We start from the raw sequence: 21,158 nt of genomic DNA on the forward strand, positions 1-21,158 counted from the left end.
GTGATCCTCCCACCTCAGCCTCCCAAGTAGCCAGGACTACAGGTGCATGTCACCACACTGGTGTAATTTTTAAAATTTTTGTAGAGACAAAAAGTCTCCCTATGTTGCCCAGGCTGGTCTTGAACTCCTGGCCTCAAGCAATCCTTCCACCTCGGCCTCTCAAAGTGCAGGGATTATAGGCGTGAGCCACCATGCCCAGCCCAAACAAAGTTTTTAAAAATTGAATTTTCAAAAACTTTAAAGACAAGATGGAGTACTTTGGCTGAAAACTATAAAAAGTAATTGGATGGAAATTCTAGAATTGAAAAATGCAAAAAAATTATGAACAGGGGATGGGTTTACTTACTGACTAGTCAGTTAAAAAGAGAAAAAGACTGGGTGATAGTTGTAAGAAAATAGTTACAGTTGACCCTTGAACAACATGGGCTTGAACCGTGTGGATCCACTTATACATAGATTTTCTTCCACTTCTGCTGCTCCTGAGACAGCAAGACCAACCCTTCCTCCTCCTCCTCCCCCTCCTCTTCTTCCTCTTCATCCTTTTCCTCCTCCTCAGCATGAAGACAATAAAGACAAATACCTTTATGATGATCCACTTCCACTTAATAGTAAATATATTTTCCTCATGCCTTTTAAGATAACATTTTATTCCCTCTAACTTACTTATTGTAAGAGTACAGTATATAATACAGATACAAAATATGTGTTAATGGACTGTTTATGTTATCAGTAAGGCTTCCAGTCAACAGTAAGCTATTCATAGCTGAGTTCTGGGGGGGGTGAAAAGTTATACAAGGCCGGTGCGGTAGCTCACGCCTGTAATCCCAGCTACTCGGGAGGCTGAGGCAGGAGAATCACTTGAACCCTGAACCCAGGAGGCAGAGGTTGCAGTGAGCTGAGATCATCCCACTGCGCTCCAGCCTGGCGACAAACCAAGACTCTGTCTTTAAAAAAAAAAAAAGTTATACACAAATTTTCAACTGCATGGGGTGGGACAGCACCCCTAACCCCTGCATTATTTAAGGGTCATCTGTTACTAAGGCATGGGTAGGCAAAAGGATGAGAAACATAAAGAGGTTATGGTAAAGAAGTCTAACATACATGTAACTGGCGTCTCGGAAAAAAAGAATGGGACTGAAGCACTATGTATTAGTCAGCTCATGCTGCCATAAAATACCATAGAATGGGTGGCTTTTTTTTTCTTTTTTAGATGGAGTTTTGCTCAGTCTGGAGCGCAGTGGTGCAATCTCAGCTCACTGCAACCTCCATCTCCCAGGTTCAAGCCATTCTCATGCCTCAGCCTCCCAAGTAGCTGAGACTACAGGTGTGTGCTATCATGCCTGGCTAATTTTTATATTTTTAGTAGAGACGTAGTTTCACCATGTTAGCCAGACTGGTCTCGAAGTCCTGACCTCAGGTGATCCTCCTGGCTTGGCCTCCCAAAGTTCTGGGATTACAGGTGTGAGCCACCACACCTAGCCAGAATGGGTGGCTTGAACAGAAATGTTTTCAAATTGTGGAGGCTGAAAGTCTAGGATCAGGGTGCCAGCACAGTTGGGTTCTGGTGAGAGCTCGCTTCCTAGGTTGCAGATGGTGCTTTTTCGCTGTGTTCTCACGTGGCAGAGTGGGATGCAGGGGGAAAGGGCCCTCTCTGGTATTTCTCTACAAGGATATATTCTGTCGTACCAGAACCCCACCCTCAAGACCGCATTAAACCTTAATTCATTCCTTATAGGCCCTATTTCCAAATACATTCACATTGAGAGTTAGGGCTTCAATATGTGGACTGGGGGGTGGGGAGACACAATTAGGTCTATAGCACTGTATAAACCCTAAACGGGATACATACAAAGTCACACTGAGGTATATCATAGCAAAACTGCTAAAAACCAAAGATAAAGAAATATCTTAAAAGTAACCAAAGAGCAGAGGCAGGTGGATTGCTTTGAACTCTGGAGATCAAGACCAGCCTGGGCAACATGGCAAAACCCTGTCTCTACTAAAAATACAAAAACTAACTGAGCATGGTCATGCATGACTATATTCTTAGCTACTCAGGAGGCTGAGGTGGGAGGATGGCTTGAGCCCGGGAGATGGAGGTTGGAGTGAGCTGAAATCGTGCCATTGCATTCCAGCTTGAGTGACAGAGCCAGACCCTGTCTCAAAGAAAAAAAAAAAAAGTAACCAAGGAGAAAAAGATTATTTTCATAGGAACAATAATTAAACTGACTATGATTTTGCAACAGAAAAAATGAAGCAGACAATGGCATGATGCCTTCAAATTACTGAATGAGGTGAGGTCGGTAGGAATGGTGGAGTAAGGGCCTCTAAAAACCTATTCCTCCATAAAAGCAGTGAGAATATTGAGATAACTTGTAAAATAAAAATTTTCAGAATTCTGAAATTAACGAAAGCTTTGCAATAACCCAAAGAACTCTTTTCTTTTTTTTAAAGGCTGTACCTCAGTAAGAATGGTGAGCTTTGTGGTGTTTTAACTTGCCTTATTCTCAACACTCTCCTCAACTCCTCATTAGTCTTCAAAACCAACAGTTCTACAATCATAGTGAAGACCAGTAGCCTAGCAGCCACTTGTTAGGACAAAATGGGTTTGGAGATCCCCAAAATAGCATTATTTGAGACCTGTCCTTATTTGGCCTGTCTGACAATTCCCTGGAAATCCTCATTCACAAGACTTGCCTTGGCCAGCCACAGTGGCTCATGCCTATAATCCCATTACTTTGGGAGGCTGAGGTGGAAGGATTGTGTGAGGCTAGGCGTTCAAGACCAGCCTGGGCAACAGAGTGAGACACTGCCCCTACAACAAATAAAAAAAATTAGGCATAGTGGCACACACCTATAGTCTCAGCGACTTGGGAGGCTGAAGCAGGGGAATTGCTTGAGCCCAGGAGTTCGAGGCTTCAGTGAGCTATGGTCACACCACTGCACTCCAACCTGGGTGATAGAGCAAGACCCTGTCTCTAAAGAAAATAAAATAAATGTAAATGACTAGTTAATGGGTGCAGCACACCACCATGGCACATGTATACATATGTAACAAACCTGCACGTTGTGCACATGTACCCTAGAACTTAAAAGTATAATAAAAAAATAAATAAAATTAAAAAACAAATGTTTGCTTTTATTTGACCCAACTCAGACCATGCTCAGTGAGAATAGCTTTTCACCTGGGACATTTGTTGAAAATAATTAGTAGCATGGCTAACATGCAGCTAACTGAGGTAGTGATAACAGTTGAGGCAAACAAGCTGCCCCCCTCAGCCAAAAAAAAAATCAAAAGAAGAGCTGAGGAATGAGGTGTCCATAAGGGGCTTTCAAAACTGCTGACATACTGCACAACTGTAATCCCAGCACTTTGGGAGGCTGAGACAGGCAGATCACCTGAGGTAAGGAGTTTGAAACCAGCCTGGCCGACATGTTGAAACCCTGTCTCTACTAAAAATAGAAAAATTAGGGGCTGGGCGCAGTGGCTCATGCCTGTAATCCAGCACTTTGGGAGGCCGGGGCAGGCAGATCACCTGAGGTCAGGAGTTGGAGACTAGCCTGACCTACATGGTGAAACCCTATCTCTACTAAAAATACAAAAATTAGCCAGGCATGGTAGCGGGCGCCTGTAATCCCAGCTACTCGGGAGGCTAAGGCAGAAGAATCGCTCGAACCCAGGAGGCAGAGCTTGCAGTGAGCCGAGATTGCGCCATTGCACTCCAGACTGGGCAACAAGAGCTAAGCTCCATCTCAAAAAAAAGAAACAAATAAAACTGCTGACATATTCATGGGACTCTAGAAGGCCACACACATGCATGGGCTATGTGCATGCTCAAATCTGTCCACATGCCGAGGAAAGACCTAAGAAGGTCCGAAGTTCTAACACAACATCTGGCTGACCTTGAAGCACTGCAAAAAAAAAAAAAAAAATGGCAAAAGCTGTCAGCATTTTTAAATGCCTGCCTGAGTGTGAAGGGTGCCCCAACACAAACATACACAGAGCCTCTTGGAAATGGCTGGGACAGTAAACAGATTCAGTCATTTAAGTAACTATCTTTTTTTTTTTTTTTTTTTGAGACGGAGTCTTGCTCTGTCACCCAGGCTGGTGTGCTATGGCCGGATCTCAGCTCACTACAAGCTCCGCCTCCTGGGTTCCCACCATTCTCCTGCCTCAGCCTCCCGAGTAGCTGGGACTACAGGCGCCCGCCACCTCGCCCGGCTAGTTTTTTGTATTTTTTAGTAGAGACGGGGTTTCACCGTGTTAGCCAGGATGGTCTCGATCTCCTGACCTCGTGATCCACCCGTCTCGGCCTCCCAAAGTGCTGGGATTACAGGCTTGAGCCACCGCGCCCGGCCCTTAAGTAACTATCTAGTCACTAGCTGACGACTAAGCTAAGTGAGCAGAGAATTTAGTGAGAAAGAAGACATACTTCACAGATTCATTTGGAAAAGCCACTAAAAAAACCCCAACATCAACAAGTCGTTAGAAGGGGAAATAGTTTGATTTCCAGAGTAGTCACATTGTATTATTAGAAATGTCAGTTTTTGGCCCAGCATGGTAGTTCACACCTGTAATCCCAGCACTTTGAGAGGCCGAGGCAAGCGGGTCATTAGAGGTCAGGAGATTGAGACCAGCCTGGCCAACATGGTGAAACCTCATCTCTACTAAAAATACAAAAATTAGCCAAGCGTGGTGGCACATGCCTTTAGTACCAGCTAGTTGGGAAACTGAGGCATGAGAACTACTTAAGTCCGGGAGGCAGAGGTTGCAGTGAGCTGAGATCGCAACAGTGCACTCTAGCCTAGGCAATAGTGAGACTCTGTTTCAAGCAACAACAACAACAACAACAAAGAAATGTCAGCTTTCTGTATAAAATTATGAGACAAGCAAAGAAATAAAGTATTGTTCTTACACAGGAAAATAGCAATCTATAGAAACTATCCTTGAGGATATTTTAAATGTATTCAAAGCATTAAAGGAAATCATGTTTTTAAAAATGTTAAAAAGTGGCCAGGCGCAGTGGCTCATGCCTGTAATCCCAGCACTTTGGGAGGCTGAGGCAGGCTTCATGAGGTCAGGAGATGGAGACAATTCTGGCTAACAATGGTGAAACCCCGCCTCTACTAAAATAAATAAATAAATAAATACAAAAAATTAGCCGGGCTTGGTGGCAGGTGCCTGTAGTCCTAGCTACTCAGGAGGCTGAGGGAGGAGAATGGCGTGAACCCGGAAGGTGGAGCTTGCAGTGAGCTGAGATGTTGTCACTGCACTTCAGCCTGGGTGACAGAGCGAAACTCCATCTCAAAAAAAAAAAAGTTAAAAAATGCAATAACTGAAATTAAAAATTCACTAGAGGGACTCACAAGCAAATGTGATTAAGCAAAAACCAAGACTCGGCAAAAGTCCTTTTGGATCCATTGGATCTCTAGGAAACACCAGAATTGTCAGTGAAGAATATATTAAGTGGCTCGAGGCCTACTCTCAGGCCTATTTCTATGGCTTGACAGTAAAACTCCTAGACCTGGTTCCTGTTTCTGCAACGAGGTGTTCCTTTAGAGTCAACAATAACTCACAAACAAAACCTACAAGTTCATGCAAGAGACATCTTGAAGTTCTTAAAAAAGTCAGTTGAGGAAAAATTGAAGAAAAGTCAATTGTGATTGTCTAGTCTGAAGAACAGACAGGAAGAGGGATAAATAAAAATGAATACAACATCAGAGACCTGCGGGACACCAAGTCTACCACCATACACATAATGAGAATCCTAGTAGAAGAGAGTAGAAAAGGACAGAAATAATATTTGAAGAAACAATTTGCCGAAAAGTATTTTTTGCTGAAAAACAAAATAAATTTGTTGAAAAACATTTATCTCCATATCCAAGAAGCTCGGTGAACTCCAACTAAGACAAACTTAAAAAGATCCACACTTATACACATCATCATAATCAAACTGTCAAAATCCAAAGAAGAGTCTTGAAGAAAGAGAAATACAATTAATCATTTAGAAGAGCTCCTTCACGTGATTAACAGCTGACTTCTTATCAGTAACCATGGAGGCCAGAAAGCCATGGGATGACATTCAAAGTGCTGAAAAAGACTGTCAACCAAGAATTTTATATCCAGCAAAACCAACCTTCAAAGATGAAGCAAAATTTAAGTCATTCCCAGATAAACAAAACTGAGACAATTTGTCATTAGCAAACCTGTCACACAAGAAATACTAAAGGGGGTCCATCAAGTTGAAATGAAGGAACACTAGACAGTAATTTGAGACCACATGAAGAAATAAAGGGCACTGGTAAAGAAAACTAAATAAATATAAAAGACCATATTAATATATTTTTGCTTATAATTCTTTTTTTCTTTTAAATGATTTTAAAGACTACTGCATAAAGTTATACTTATAAACCTGTGCTGATGGGCACACAATGTATGAACATGTAATTATGACAACATTGCAAAGAAGGGGAAAGGAAACAGAGCTACGTAGGAGCTAGATTTTGTATACTATTGATATTAAATTGGTAGTAACGTAAACTAGATTGTTAAATTAAGTTGTTAATTGTAATCTTCAAAACAACAAAGGAAATGACTCAAAAATATACGTGGTAAAAAAAATGAAATGACAAAGGAATTAAAATAGTATATTAGAAAATATCTATTTAATACAAATGAGGAGAATAATGGAAAATAGAAAGGAAAAATGACATAAGACATATAGAGAATATAGCAAAATGGCAGATGTAATTCCTTCCTTAATAGTAATGACGTGAAATTGATTAAACACTCCAGTCAAAAGTAAGAGAATGGCAAATGGATTTTAAAAATGATTCAACTGTATATTGTCTTACAAGTAACACACTAGATTCAAAGACGTGAATATGTTGAAAGTAAAAGGTTGGCGGCTGGGTGCAGTGGCTCATGCCTGTAATCCCAGCACTTTGAGAGGCCAAGGCAGGCAGATCACAAGGTCAGGAGTTCGAGACCAGCCTGGCCAACATAGTGAAACCCCATCTCTACTAAAAATACAAAAATAAGCCAGGTGTGGTGGCCTGAGCCTGTAGTCACAGCTACTCAGGTGGATGAGGCAGGAGAATTGCTTGAACCCGAGAGGCGGAGGTTGCAGTGAGCAGAGACCATGACATTGCACTCCAGCCTGGATGACAAGTGAGACTCCGTCTCAAGAAAAAAAAAAAAAAAAAGACGGCAAAAGCTACACTATGCATACTGTAACTCAAAGAGACCTGAGGTGGCTATTCTAATATCTCACAAAATAGATTTTAAGGCAAAAAGTGTTACCAATTATAAAAAGGGACATATTTTAATGATAAAAGTATCAGTTTATTAGCAAGGCTTAACTACAAACATATGTAATTAACAACAGAACCCCAAAATACATGAAACAAAAAATAACAGAATTGAAGAGAGAAAGAGACAATTAAAAAATAACAGTTGGGGACTTAAATATGCCACTTTTTTTTTTTTTGAGACAGAGTCTCACTGTGTCCCCCAGGCTGGAGTGCAGTGGTGCCATCTCGGCTCACTGCAAGCTCTGCCTCCCAGGTTCACACCATTCTCCTGCCTCAGCCTCCTGAGTAGCTGGGACTACAGGTGCCCGCCACCAAGCTTGGCTAATTTTTTTATATTTTTAGTAGAGACAGGGTTTCACCGTATTAGCCAGGATGGTCTGGATCGCCTGACCTCTTGATTCACCCACCTCGGCTTCACAAAGTGCTGGGATTATAGGTGTGAGCCACTGCGCCTGGCCAAATATGCCACTTTTACTAATAAAACAAATAGGCAGAAGATCAAGAGGGTAATAAAAGACTTGAACAATACTATAATCCAATTAGACCTAACAGATTTTTGTAGAACATTCCACCGAACAACAGTGTAAGATACATTTTTCTCAAGTGGGGATGGAACATTTCCAGGATAGACCATATGTTAGGCCATAAAACAAATCTCAATACATTTAAATTGATTGCAGTAATACAAAGTATTTTTCTCCAACTATAATAGAACAAAATTAGAAATAACAGAAGGACATTTGAGAAGTTCACACATATGAGGAAATTAGACAACACACTCCTAAATAACCTGTTGGTTAAAGAAAAAGTCACAAGGGATATTACATAATACTATGAGAGGAAAGAAACAAATATACAACATATCAAAATTTATGGGATGTAACTAAAGCAGTGCCTAGAAAGAAATTTATAGTTGTACATACCTACATATATTATATAATTATACCTACATACATATATGTATGTATATGTATGTATATATTATGTATACATATATGTACATATGCAAACATGCATGTATGTACATACTTACATATATATAACACACACATTATATATTGTATAATATACATATATTTTATATATTTTTTTCTTTTTTCCTAGAGTCCTGCTCTGTCTCCCAGGCTGGAGTCCAGTGACACAAGCATAGCTCACCACAGCTTCAAACTCTGAGCTCAAGTGATCCTCCTGTCTTAGCCTCAGCTGGAACTACAGGTGTGTGTCACCACACTCAACTAATTTTTTTTTTTTTTTTTGAGATGGGATCTCACTCCATCACTCAGGCCAGAATGCCAGTCTTGGCTCACTGCCACCTCTGCCTCCTGGGCTCAAGCCATCCTCCCACCTCAGCCTCCCCAAGTAACTGGGAATAAAGGCATGCTCCACCACACCCAGCTAATTTTTTCTATTTTTAGTAGAGATGGGGGCCCCACCAGGTTGCTTAGGCTGGTTTTGAACTCCTGAGCTCAAGTGATCTGCCTGCATTTGACTCCCAAAGTGTTGGATGAAAGGCGTGAGCCACTGCACCTGGCCAAATTTTTTATTTTTTTTGTTTTGTAGAGATAGGGTCTTGCTATGTTGCCCAGGCTGCTCTCACACTCCTGACCTGAAGAGATCCTCCTGCCTCAGCCTCCAGAGTAGCTGCTATTACAGGCACAAGCCACCATTTAACATTTTCTAATTTTACATGTGACTTCCTCTTTGATCAGTGGGTTTAGAATTGTGTTGTTTAATTTCCAGATATTTGGAAATATTTGGGGAATTAAACTTGACTTAAAATTGAGTTAAACTTGAAGTCAATAATACATAGTTGGGGATTTTCCAACTATGTATTATTGACTTCAAGTTGTATGACTTGGATTGACTTCAAGTTGTATGTATTATCGACTTCAAGTTGTATGTATTGACTTCATACTTGTATGATTTCAATTCTTTAAAACTTGTGGAGTTGTTTTTTAATGACTCAGAATATAGTTCATATTGTTTGAATGTTTCAAGAACTTCACAAATAATATATTCTCCTATTGTTGGGTGTATTGTTCTATAAATATTCATTAGGTCAAGTTGGTTGACAGAGTTGTCAGGTTTTCAATATCATTTTGATTTTCTCTCTAGTTGTGTTATTTAAGATGTTTATTAAAATATCATTATGTAATGTTCCTCATTATCCTTGGTGACATTCCTTATTCTAAAGTCAACTTTGGTAGTAATCTAGACACTCCAGCTTTCTTTGGATGAGGGTTTGTATATCTTTTCCCATCCTTTTCTTGTTAATCTGTATATAGCTTTTCTATCTGAAGTGGGCTTCTTGTAGATAGATTATAATTACTTTTTATCCAATCCGATGATCTTTTAATTCGTTTATTTAAACCACTTCATTTAATGTGGTTATTGGGCTTAAATATATCCATTTGCTACTTCTTTTCTGTTTGTTTTCTTTGTTCTTTGTCCCCTTTCCCTCATTTTCTGTAATTCTAAAATTAACTGAGTACTTTTATGAATCTGTTTTATATCCATTAAAAATGTTGCCTAGTTATTGCCCAAAGGCTTACAAGATACATCACGAATTAATCATGGTGTACTTTCAAAAATTATTATACTGATTCATATATAGTTTAAGAACCCTGGCCAGGTGCGGTGACTCCTGCCTATGATCCCAGCACTTTGGGAGGCCGAGGTGGGTGAATCATCTGAGGTCGGGGGTTCGAAACCAGCCTGACCAACATGGAGAAAGCCTGTCTCTACTAAAAATACAAAAATCAGGCCGGGCGTGGTGGCTCACGCCTGTAATCCCAGCACTTTGGGAGGCCGAGGCGGGTGGATCACAAGGTCAGGAGATCGAGACCATCCTAGCTAACACGATGAAACCCCATCTCTACTAAAAACTGTAAAAAATTAGCCGGGTGTGGTGGTGGGCACCTGTAGTCCCAGCTACTTGGGAGGCTGAGGCAGGAGAATCACTTGAACCTGGGAGGCGGAGGTTGCAGTGAGCCGAGATTGCGCCATTGCACTCCAGCCTGGGCAGCAAGAATAAAACTCTGTCTCAAAAACAAACAAAACAGTCTGTCACTCAGGCTGGAGTGCAGTGGTGCAATCTCGGCTCACTGCGACCTCCGCCTCCCAGGTTCAAGCGATTCTCCTGCCTCAGCCTCTCGAGTAGCTGGGATTACAGACGTCTGCCACCACACCTGGCTATTTTTTGTATTTTTAGTAGAGACGGGGTTTCACAATGTTGCTCAGGCTGGTCTCGAACTGTTGACCTCAGGTATTGCACCCTCCTTGTCTAGTTCCAACATATTTCCAACATCCCATACCCATTAAGCAGTCACTCTTCATTCCCCTCCTCACACCAGATTTAACCACCACCAGTCTGGTGATTCTATGAATTTACCTATTCTGGATATTTCATAAAACTAGAATCATAGAATATGTGAACTTTTGTGTCTTACTTCTTTCACTTAGCATAATGTTTTTGGTGTTTATCCATATGGTAGCATGTATCTGTACTTCATTTTTATGGCTGAGTAATCTATCATATGTATATAATACATTTTGTTTATCCATTCATATATTGATGGGTTGTTTACACCACTGGGTCACTGTGAGTAGTGCTACTACAGCATCTGTGTATACATTTTTGTGGATGCATGTTTTCTCTTGGGCAGACAGCTAGGAATGGAATTGCTGGGCTATATGATAATTCTGTTTATCTTTTTCAGGAACCACCAAACTCTTTGTTTACAGTGACTGAACCATTTTACATTCCCATGAACAATGTACAAGGTTCCCATTTTCAGGCTGGGCGGGGTGGCTCATGCCTGAAATCTTAGTACTTTGGGAGGCCAAGACAGGTGGATCACTTGAGACCAGGAGTTCAAGACTAACCCGGGCAACATGGTGAAACCCCATCTCTACTAAAAATATAAAAATTAGCCAGAAAAAAAATTAGTTGGGTGTGATGGTGGGCACCTGTAATCCCAGCTACTCCAGAAGCTGAGGCAGGAGAATCACTGGAACCCAGAGGGCAGGGGTGGCAGTGAGCTGAGACAGAGCCACTGCACTCCAGCCTGGCCAACAGAATGAACTTCATCTCAGAAAACAAAAAGGTTCCCATTTTCCAGCATCCCCAACAACACTTTGTTTTTTCTGTATTTTTTGTTATAGCCATCCTTCTGGATGTGAAGTGGTATCTCACTGTGATTTGGATTTGCTTTTCTCTGATGGCCACTGTCTTACTGCTTCCAAGATCCTCTCTTCAGTTTTGGACAGTTTATGTATGTCTCAACATGGATCTCTCCTGACTTATCCTATTTGGAGTTCTGCAAACTTCTTGGATGGGTACATTCAAGTGTTTTCACAAATGTGAGGTGTTTGGGGCCGTTATTTCAAATATCCTTTCTGCCCCTTTCTCTCTTCTCTCCTTCTCAAACTCCTATTTTGCAAAGGTTGGTATGCTTGGTGGTAATCCACAGGCCTCTTAAATTGCTTCTTTCCTTTGTTCTTCTGCTCCTCAGATGGGTAATTTCAACTGATCTACCTTCAGCTTCACTGATTCTTTCTACTGTCTGGCCATATCTGCTATTAGAACCATTCAGTGATTATCCCCCCTTTTTTATTGTACCTTTCAGCTAATTTTTATGGTTCCTTTTTATAATTCCTTTGAAAATCTCTATGGGACATTGTTTCCCTGTATTCCCTTAGCTCTTTGAGCACTTTTGAGACAGTTGATTTACAAATGTTGTCTTCAAGTCCAATGTCTATGCTTCCTCAAATAGTTTATTTTAATTTTTGCTGTAAGTGGGCTGTAATTTCTTTGCATGCTTCACAGTTTTTTGTTGGAAGCTGAATATTACTTTACTATCATGTGGTAACTCTGGAAACCAGATTCTTCGCTCCTCAGGGTTTTTGTTACTTGCTGTGGGTTGTAGTGGTTTGTTTAGGGACTATAGAGACAAGGTCTCGCTCTGTTCCCGAGGCTGGAATGCAGTGGCACAATCAGAGCTCACTGCAGCCTCAAATCCCTGGGCTCGACTGATCCTTCCACCTCAGCCTCCCAAGTGGTTGGGACTATAGGCATATGCCACCATGCCCAACTAATTAAAAAGAGAAATTTGCTTTATAGAGACGAGCTCACTATGTTGCCCAGGCAGGTCTCGAACTCCTGGACTCAAGTGATCCTCCCACCTTGGCCTCCCAAAGTACTGAGATTACAGGCGTGAGCCACAGCACTCAGTCCTAGTGACTTTTCTGACCTGTTTTTGTAAAGTTTCTGTTCTTTGACTTACATGGTCTGTAAGGTGTCTTCCTTTTGCTTGTGTTCAGCCAGTGTGTTGAGATTTCTTTGAAAACTGGTTGCCCCAAAAATTAACAAAGAAAAAAACCCTGTTTTTGCTGATTGGCTGTGTTGGGACACACCTTCAGTGTCTATCTGGGCCATTTTAATTTGGCCTTAGCCTTTACTTCCTGCTTGCACTGAGCCTACACATCAGCCAGACATGAAATCTTGGGGTCTTCTCATGTTTGAATGTGCATGGCTTTCTAAATCCCCCAATATACATGGGTGCTTTTGAATAACCTAATTTCTCTAAGAAATTCTCTCTGCTGCTTTCCTCTCAGGCTTTAGGCACTCCTTTGTTTACCTAAACTGTAATTTTTTGCCTCAGGTGGCAGCAGGTTGTTCATTTGTCTTACAATATTTAGAGACAAACCTGCCACTTTCTTTCCAACCCTGATTGAGTTCTGAGTTAGATGAAACAAATGCAGATGCCTTGTGTCAGTCCTTGAAGCTGCCAGACTGGCCAGAACAAGCATAATCTTTCAAGAATAAGATCTCTGGGGCTGGGTGCAGTGTCTCACGCCTATAATCCAAGCACTTTGGGAGGCGGAAAAGGGTGGATCACCTGAGGTCAGGAGTGTGAGACCAGCCTGGTCAACATGGTGAAACTCCGTCTCTACTAAAACTACAAAAATTAGCCGGGTGTCGTGGTGTGTGCCTGTGGTCCCAGCTACTTGGGAGGCTGAGGCATGAATTGCTTGAACCTGGGAGGTTGCAGTGAGCCAAGATCATGCCAATTTGCACTCTGGCCTCGGTGAGAGTGAGACTCTGTCTCCAAAAAAAAAAAAAAAAAAACCTCTTCTCCCTAGAAACCAGGACCAGGACCCCACGCTGAGAATGTGGTCTGTGTGTCTTCAAGACTGTTGCAGAGCTGAGAATGGGGAAAGGGCAAGTAACACTGCCAAGCTTTCCTTCTCTTTTTAGGTTGCCTTTTTCTTGATTCAGCAAATGCTTAGTGCTGTAAACTATTTTCCTCGGTTCTGACAAAGTTGTTTCTGAATGTTTTTGCTTGATTTTTCAATGTTTCTGTGGAGGAAAAGGTCCTTGAAGCTACCTACTTGGCCATTTTTGCTGATGCTACTCTTGGTTACATTCTGAGGGCCCGACATTGTGTATGAAAATTGGTAGAGCTAATTTATGGCTCTGCATGTTAAAATTCTCTGGAGATTTATTTTTGCTTCTGTGAGGCAGTGAAATTAGTTGCATCAGCATTCTCAGATAACTTTTAAACAGTCATGGAATGAGATGACTTAAAACTGGACTTCAGGCTGTGTGAGGGCCTATTTCTCACTAACCTTGCACGTAGGATAGTCCCTTGGAGTGCAACTAAAACCCTGCATGTTTACTAGGCTCCTTCTTCTTTGGTGGTACCTGCATAGTTTATTTTGGGAATGTGAATGCAGCTTGCCTAACTCTCTAAACATACCCATTGCCAGAGAAGAAATAATGGAGCAAGCAGGTTAATGTAGAAACCACATTTATTAACCATGGATTCACTGAGGGCAGTTTTATTAGATATTATCCACAGCTTATGCTGACATCTGATTTTGCAGAGAAATTATAGCCATTATTTTATTAAGATAATTCTACAAGATCAATTTAGTTTCTTGAAGGAGCATATATTCTAATTCTTCAATAGGGTTTGGTTTAATTTAGCTATCAAAGTCAAATGTCTCTAAACTTTACACACTAAACTCATTGTGGGCACAAAATTTACTCTTTGTACATATTCCTTCTAAGTGCTTTGGTTCTTCAAGCTGAAACATCTCAACTTCCAGAAATATGGTTGCCAGATCAAAAATACCAGAGTCCTTCTAAGGGTTAAGATTTGAATCAAGAAAAAGACACATATACATATTTTATTATATACAAACAAGGAACAACAAAAAGTTTCATCATGTAAACAAAAGAATATAAATTATAGACATAATTGGAAGTTTCAAAAAGTCCTTAAATCATTGTGATCTTCTCGAAAAGACACAGGTCTTGGAGTGTGGGCACAGAGCCATCAGTCAGACGTCTGGGTGGTCTCCCATAATAGCAATTTATATTCTAGAGAAGTGGGCTTTTTGTGAACTCTGTCAGGGTGAATGAGTTAGGCCTCTTAAAGGAATGAAATGCTTTCACATTTGGGGCAACAAGTGAAAAATATTGAAAGAAGGGATACAACTAGGATTAGATTTATTGTTGACAGTGATTTTAGAAATAAATCACTAAAAACATGTTAAAAGATTTCTAGATAAAATTCTGGCTACCAAAAATAAGAAAGGATACCTTTTGTGGCTCTACAAATGGTTTGGTGAAAAATAAAAAAGGAAAAAGTGAGCTGAGGAGAAAGCGAAATAGGGAAGTCTAGGGAGGAGGCAAGAAAATACACAAGTCATAGCAAGAAAAAAACATGAGATGGTCCTTTCTAAGGCCAGGTGTTGGTGATATTTACCTATGTAAGCTCAAGCCTAGAAGAGTACAGTTCTTATATATTCACTACCTAATGCTATACAAGAAAAAATACTTTTCATTTGTTATGAAAGAACTACTTTATATGAAAACTAAAAATATGTATTTACATTGCAAATCCCAGATGAAACCCAATTTAATACAAAGTGAACTATAGGGATGACAGAAAAATGGGTAGATATCAAAATTCAACTAAATTTACAGTACTGCCTTATATCTTTTTTAAATTTTGTTTTTGAGACCGAGTCTTGCTCTGTTGCCCAGGCTGGAGTGTAGTGGTGTGATCTCAGCTCAACGCAACCCCTGCTTCCTGGGTTCAAGTGATTCTCGTGCCTCAGCCTCCCCAGTAGCTGGGATTACAGGAGTGTGCCACCACACCCGGCTAATTTTTAATAGAGACGAGGTTTTGCCATGTTGGCCAGGCTGGTCTCAAACTCCTGGGCTCAAGCAATCCACCCGCCTCAGCCTCCCAAAGTGCTGGGATTACAGGCATGAGCCACTGCACCCGGCTGATATATATATTCTTTTAAAATCTATACACAAGGCTCAAGTTCTGGGGTTTCAGGTTTTATTTTTAAGTTTTCTTTAAAAATAAAATTGCTAACCCCCAAGTGAATTAAAGGTTGATCTGGGCTCGCAGAGGTAATCTGCTCTTTGTCACCAAGTGCTCTGTAGTTTCTTCCACTTTAGACCTCTCCAGTGTGTTAATGCCTCTGTTTTCTTTGTCTTTTCCATGTGATTTTTTATGCTGTGGATTTAAGGGGGAAAAATTAAGTCAATATAAAGTAACATTTGATACACATTAACTACACTCTATTTTCAAAGTTCTCTGGGCTATAAGCAAGAAAACTTAAGTGTAGAAAACCAGAAAACGTTTAGCACAAGTTTGAGCCAACAATTTGGCAAGTAGAACCAAATGCCTTCTTTATTTGATCACTAATGGAAGGAGTAGAGTGAAAGAAATATTAATTTTCTGTGTTATTTCTAAGACATAGTTACAGATTTTACTCCAGGGTAGTGGTTCTCATCAGGGAGCGATTTTGCTCCCACAGGGGACGTTTGGCAATGTTTAGAGACTTTTTTGGTGTTACAACCAGGGAGTGCTACTGGCTTTGAGTGAGTATTCACATAGTTCACTGTTTTTCTTGTGTACCGACATAGTACAGTCCACAGGAAAGACCATTACAACAAAGAATTACCCAGTTTAAAATGCCAATAGCACTGCTGTCAAGAAACCCTGCTCTAAGGAAACAAAGATTTGCTGTCATGCAGAAAAGCCAATTCTGTTTTAAGCAGAGAAACTGGTATATGGGACACCTTAAAAACAGTTTTGCTTAGTTCTTAAAAATTGTATTTTATTTTATTTGTAAAACCTATTTCATATTCCTCATTTGGAAGTTCTATTTCATTGGAATCCTACTTACCCATACAGAACATTAATGGACTGGTGACATTCATTGTACACTCAGTCATCAATGCTGAGACAAATTATAAACCAACTATTAAAGCTTTAAACCCAGAGAAAATCCCCACATCACACTGTTACTAGGGAAAAGATTTCTGGACTTCAGCTGAAGGTCTAAAACTCCATCCCAAACCCTCTCTGGTATTGTAGGGACTTCCTTGCCATAGCTGAATCACTAAGCCTAATTCAAAATGCCACAGATAATAATAATAAAAGAATTCCTGACCAGGGATTAAGTAGTCACCAGGTTCTCTTATCCTTCCCCCTTTCCTAACTTTATAAGATAGAAGAAAAGGATAAAAACTGAAAGAAACATATATATAGTTCTCTAATAGTGAAGAATAAAGCAAAAGGTGGCAAGAATTTGGGGATAAAATTGCCCAGAGGAAAACAGGGAGGAATTTATGAGAACCTGAATTAGAACTTTGTTAACAGTTGAAAGCAGTGATGGAAAATCTTTAGACCTTAAGGGAAGGACCTGTAGATCAACTAAAAACAGTTACAGGCCAAGCACAGTGGCTCACACTTGTAATCCCAGCACTTTGGGAGGCCGAGGCGGGCGGTTCACCTGAGGTCGGGAGTTTGAGACTAGCCTGACCAACATGGAGAAACCCCTTCTCTACTAAAAATACAAAATTAGCCAGGTGTGGTGGTGCATGCCTGTAATCCCAGCTACTCGGGAGGCTGAGGCAGGAGAATCGCTTGAACCCAGGAGGCAGAGGTTGTGGTGAGCCAAGATTGCGCTATTGCACTCCAGCCTGGGCAACAAGAGTAAAAGTCCATCTCAAAAAAAAAAAAGAAAAGAAAAAAAGTGGGTAGAGGGCTGGGCACAGTGGCTCACGCCTGTAATCCCAGCACTATGGGAGGCCGAGGACGGTGGATCACTTGAGGCCAGGAGTTTGAGACCAGCCTGGCCCACATAGTGAAACCCTATCTCTACTAAAAATACAAAAAAATTAGCCAGGTGTGGTGGTGTACGCCTGTAATCCTAGCTACCTGGGAGGCTGAGTCAGGAGAATCACTTGAACTCGGGAGGTGGAGGTTGAGTGAGCCGAGATTGTGCCACTCCACTTCAGCCTGAGTGACTCAGTCTCAAAAAAAAAAACCAAAAGTGGGTAGGAGAGGTCACAGGATTTAATTACATTGGATTAGAGCAGGCAAGGTGCTCAGGAAACATGGGGCAACAGTTTACAAGAGAAGAGCCTCAGGGAGGGGAAATCACTAATATGACCTAAGCAGTCTCCAGTCTCTCAATCTTTTTTTTTTTTTTTTTTTGAGACGGAGTCTCGCTCTGTCACCCAGGCTGGAGTGCAGTGGCCGGATCTCAGCTCACTGCAAGCTCCGCCTCCCGGGTTCACACCATTCTCCTGCCTCAGCCTCCAGAGTAGCTGGGACTACAGGCGCCCGCCACCTCGCCCGGCTAGTTTTTTCTATTTTTTAGTAGAGATGGGGTTTCACCGTGTTAGCCAGGATGGTCTTGATCTTGTGCCCTCGTGATCCGCCCGTCTCGGCTTCCCAAAGTGCTGGGATTACAGGCTTGAGCCACCACGCCCGGCCTCGGTCTCTCAATCTTTTCAGTCACTTTGCCTTCAAAGTCTGATTATGGGCAGAGATAGGTTCCAAGACTTACATGTCAAAGGTAGAAGGAAGAGGAATGACTGCTCTCAGTGTCTGAGTACATAGGAAGCAGAAAAGGAATAAATACAATAGCTAAACACTATCAGCTAAGGATGTAGATTAAGTCAAATTCTGCCTTCATTTATTCTACAGAAAACCCCTTATCAATATCAGATTTTTGTAAATAATTCAAATCATAAGCCTTAACAAGCCATCCTAAGGAATAATTGAAAGGTTTTTGTTGTTCTACTCACCACAAATAATGCCTTTATACTGAATAGTAAATGAATGACTTACATCAGATATGGAAGGGTTATCTGATATGATATACCTGGAAAAATGGAACCCCGCCAATTGATGAACAATCCACACCAGCATCTACAGATGGCTCTTGACTTAGAGGTTCTTCAGTACACTGCCCTAGAACTGCCTTTTCTACATCCACATCCTAAAAGAAGAAACTGGATGAGTGACTAAGTCCAAGGGCTTAAAAGTCATCGCAAGAGTAACGGTAGTTTTCTTCTTTGAATATAACACAATGCTCATGGTATAATATGAAAGTTAAACCTCAACAAAATTATTAGAAAGTCTACAAATTAATGAAAATAATTCCTAATATATTTTTATAGAGAGTAGAGGTTCCTATATAACAATGTTACTAAGTACAATATTAAATATTGGCAATTATTATCTACTAGCATAATTTAAAAACTAGTAAGATTAAAAGAAGCCTAAGGGCTAGGCCTATCATTAATGAGAGGCAGGGTAAGACTGAGGAGTGAAAAGTAAAATTCTTCACATGAAGTCAACCACATCAAGAGTTCATAAGAGAGTTCTATTATAAAATTATGATCCTTTAAATTTACCGGAATTGTCTCTTCTTTGTTGTTTTCTGAAGAGTTTAGCATCATTAACAGCTCAGGCTGTTTCCTTTTCAACTGATCAAGGAGATGTTCACGTGGTTCGGTTCTTACCAGTGTTGATGGGTATAAATAATTTTTCCTCTGTGGTGTTGTACCTTTAATGGACATTAGATAAGAGGTAACAAAGTATGAGATGTAAATATTTTTAAAAAGTACTAAAACTTCCTAATCAATCTTGTCTTCTAAAAATATAAAATATAAAAGTATAATTGCCATATTTGAGGATCAGTCTTGCTACCTGTAAGGCAGACATTGTTTGCAACTAACAATATTTTCTAATTTGACAACAGACTTTACTATTTTCAAGATTCATCCTACTCTCTAAAACATGAAGTTTACCATCTCTGAGGATATATAAAAGATGTGTTATAAGCTCTAAAAGGAGTTGTAGTGTTCTGAAAAAAATGGCAGCATTATTGGAACGAGTAGATTTCCCAACATGATTACTTTGATAGGAGTAATCATTTCACTATAAATGTGGAGTGGTGGTTAAATATTAACCAGTTATATATATATACTATGTTGCCCAGGCTGGTCTTGAACTCGTGGGTTCAAACGATGCTCCTGCCTTGGCCTCCCAAAGTGCTGGGATTATAGGCGTGAGCCACCACATCGGGCCCCCAGTTATATTTATCTGTAATGAGCTCATGCTTTCGTAATTTACAAAAGTACTTGCCTTTCCACTCAACATTTACATTCCTAACTTCATTGAAAAGTAGACAGTAAATCTTACAGGTCTCTTGGGGAAAAAATAAACCAACATTCTATGTAGCACCATCCCCTTTTAACAATTGGTTTTTAAATTTTAAAAAAAGAGAGTTTTGTGATATAACTGACATACCATAAAACACTCATTTTATGTGTACAATTCAGTGGATTTTAGTGAGTTTACAGGGTATGCAACCATCACCACAATCCAATGAAGAACCCAATTATTTGTGCTGTGTAAAACAGCTTGTGGCTCTCCTCGCTCGCCTTCTGGCTTTGCCACGCCCTGCTCCGGAGAGACACCCGCCATTTCACCCAGTAAGCGGCCCCGGCCTGCAGAGGAGAGCGGCTGCAGCTCCGCTTTGCCCGGCTCTCCGAGCACGCCACGGCCCCCACCCGGGGCTCCGCACGGGCCGCGGGCCAGGGGACCTGTACAGAGCCTATGATTACACAATACCACCTGTGGAGAAAGCTCTTGTGAAAACGGACATTCAGATAGCGCTCCCTTCTGGGTGTTATGGAAGAGGAGCTCCACAGTCAGGCTTGGCTTGCAAAACACTTTATTGATGTAGGAGCTGGTGTCATAGATGAAGATTATAGAGGAAATGTTGGTGTTGTACTGTTTAACTTTGGCAAAGAAAAGTTTGAAGTCAAAAAGTGTGATCGAATTGCACAGCTCATTTGCGAACGGATTTTTTATCCGGAAATAGAAGAAGTTCAAGCTTTGGATGACACCTAAAGGGGTTCAGGAGGTTTTGGTTCCACTGGAAAGGATTAAAATTTATGCCAAGAACAGAAAACGAGAAGTCATGCCTTTTTCTTAAAAAAAAAAAAAAAAGTTTTTCCTTAAAGTGTTTTGCACTTCTATAAACTTACTAGCTTCACCTTCGAAAAGTACTGCATTTTTTACTTTTTTTTTTTTTATGGTCAAGGAAAAGATCATAAAAAAATAAAACACAAAGTTTTTCTTTGTGTTTGGATCAAAAAGAAACTTTGTTTTTCTGCAATTGATGGTTGTATGTAAATCTGCTTTGTGGTGACCTGATGTAAAGTGTCTTCTTACAATCAAATGTACATCAATTACAGATTTTAAAAAAAAAACCTGTATTTAACTCAAATGATCCCCCTTCAGCAACTTATTTTGCTTTGTTTTAAATCTTAAGCAATATTTTGTATTCAGTAAACTTATATTCTTTCACAAGGTACAAAATCTTGCATAAGCTGAGCTAAAAGAAATGAAAATGAAAAGGAGAGATTAAAGGTATTCCTTGTTCTTCTTTCTCTTCACTAGTTTAAAAATTTTAATCTTAAGATTCTTTGTGATGAGGATGAGAAAAGA

The 21,158-nt window shown here is 40.5% G+C and overlaps 1 protein-coding gene and 1 pseudogene across 1 annotated transcript in view; one reads left to right on the plus strand and one right to left on the minus strand.

The window, feature by feature from the left end:
• Positions 1–14,109: 14,109 nt before the first annotated feature.
• The window catches only part of KIF11 (kinesin family member 11), a 66,771-nt gene continuing 59,722 nt past the window's right edge, over positions 14,110–21,158 (minus strand). The window contains exons 20-22 of the mRNA XM_003904000.5: positions 19,055–19,206; positions 18,520–18,636; positions 14,110–15,854 (exon numbers count right to left, since the gene is read on the minus strand). Of these exons, the coding sequence (XP_003904049.3) occupies positions 15,723–15,854; positions 18,520–18,636; positions 19,055–19,206 (401 nt within the window). The 3' untranslated portion in view covers positions 14,110–15,722. The remainder of the gene's footprint in view (positions 15,855–18,519; positions 18,637–19,054; positions 19,207–21,158) is intronic.
• LOC103887653 lies at positions 20,035–20,689 on the plus strand (annotated as a pseudogene).

Source organism: Papio anubis, chromosome 11 (assembly GCF_008728515.1).
Source record: "Papio anubis isolate 15944 chromosome 11, Panubis1.0, whole genome shotgun sequence".
Classification (NCBI taxonomy): domain Eukaryota; kingdom Metazoa; phylum Chordata; class Mammalia; order Primates; family Cercopithecidae; genus Papio; species Papio anubis.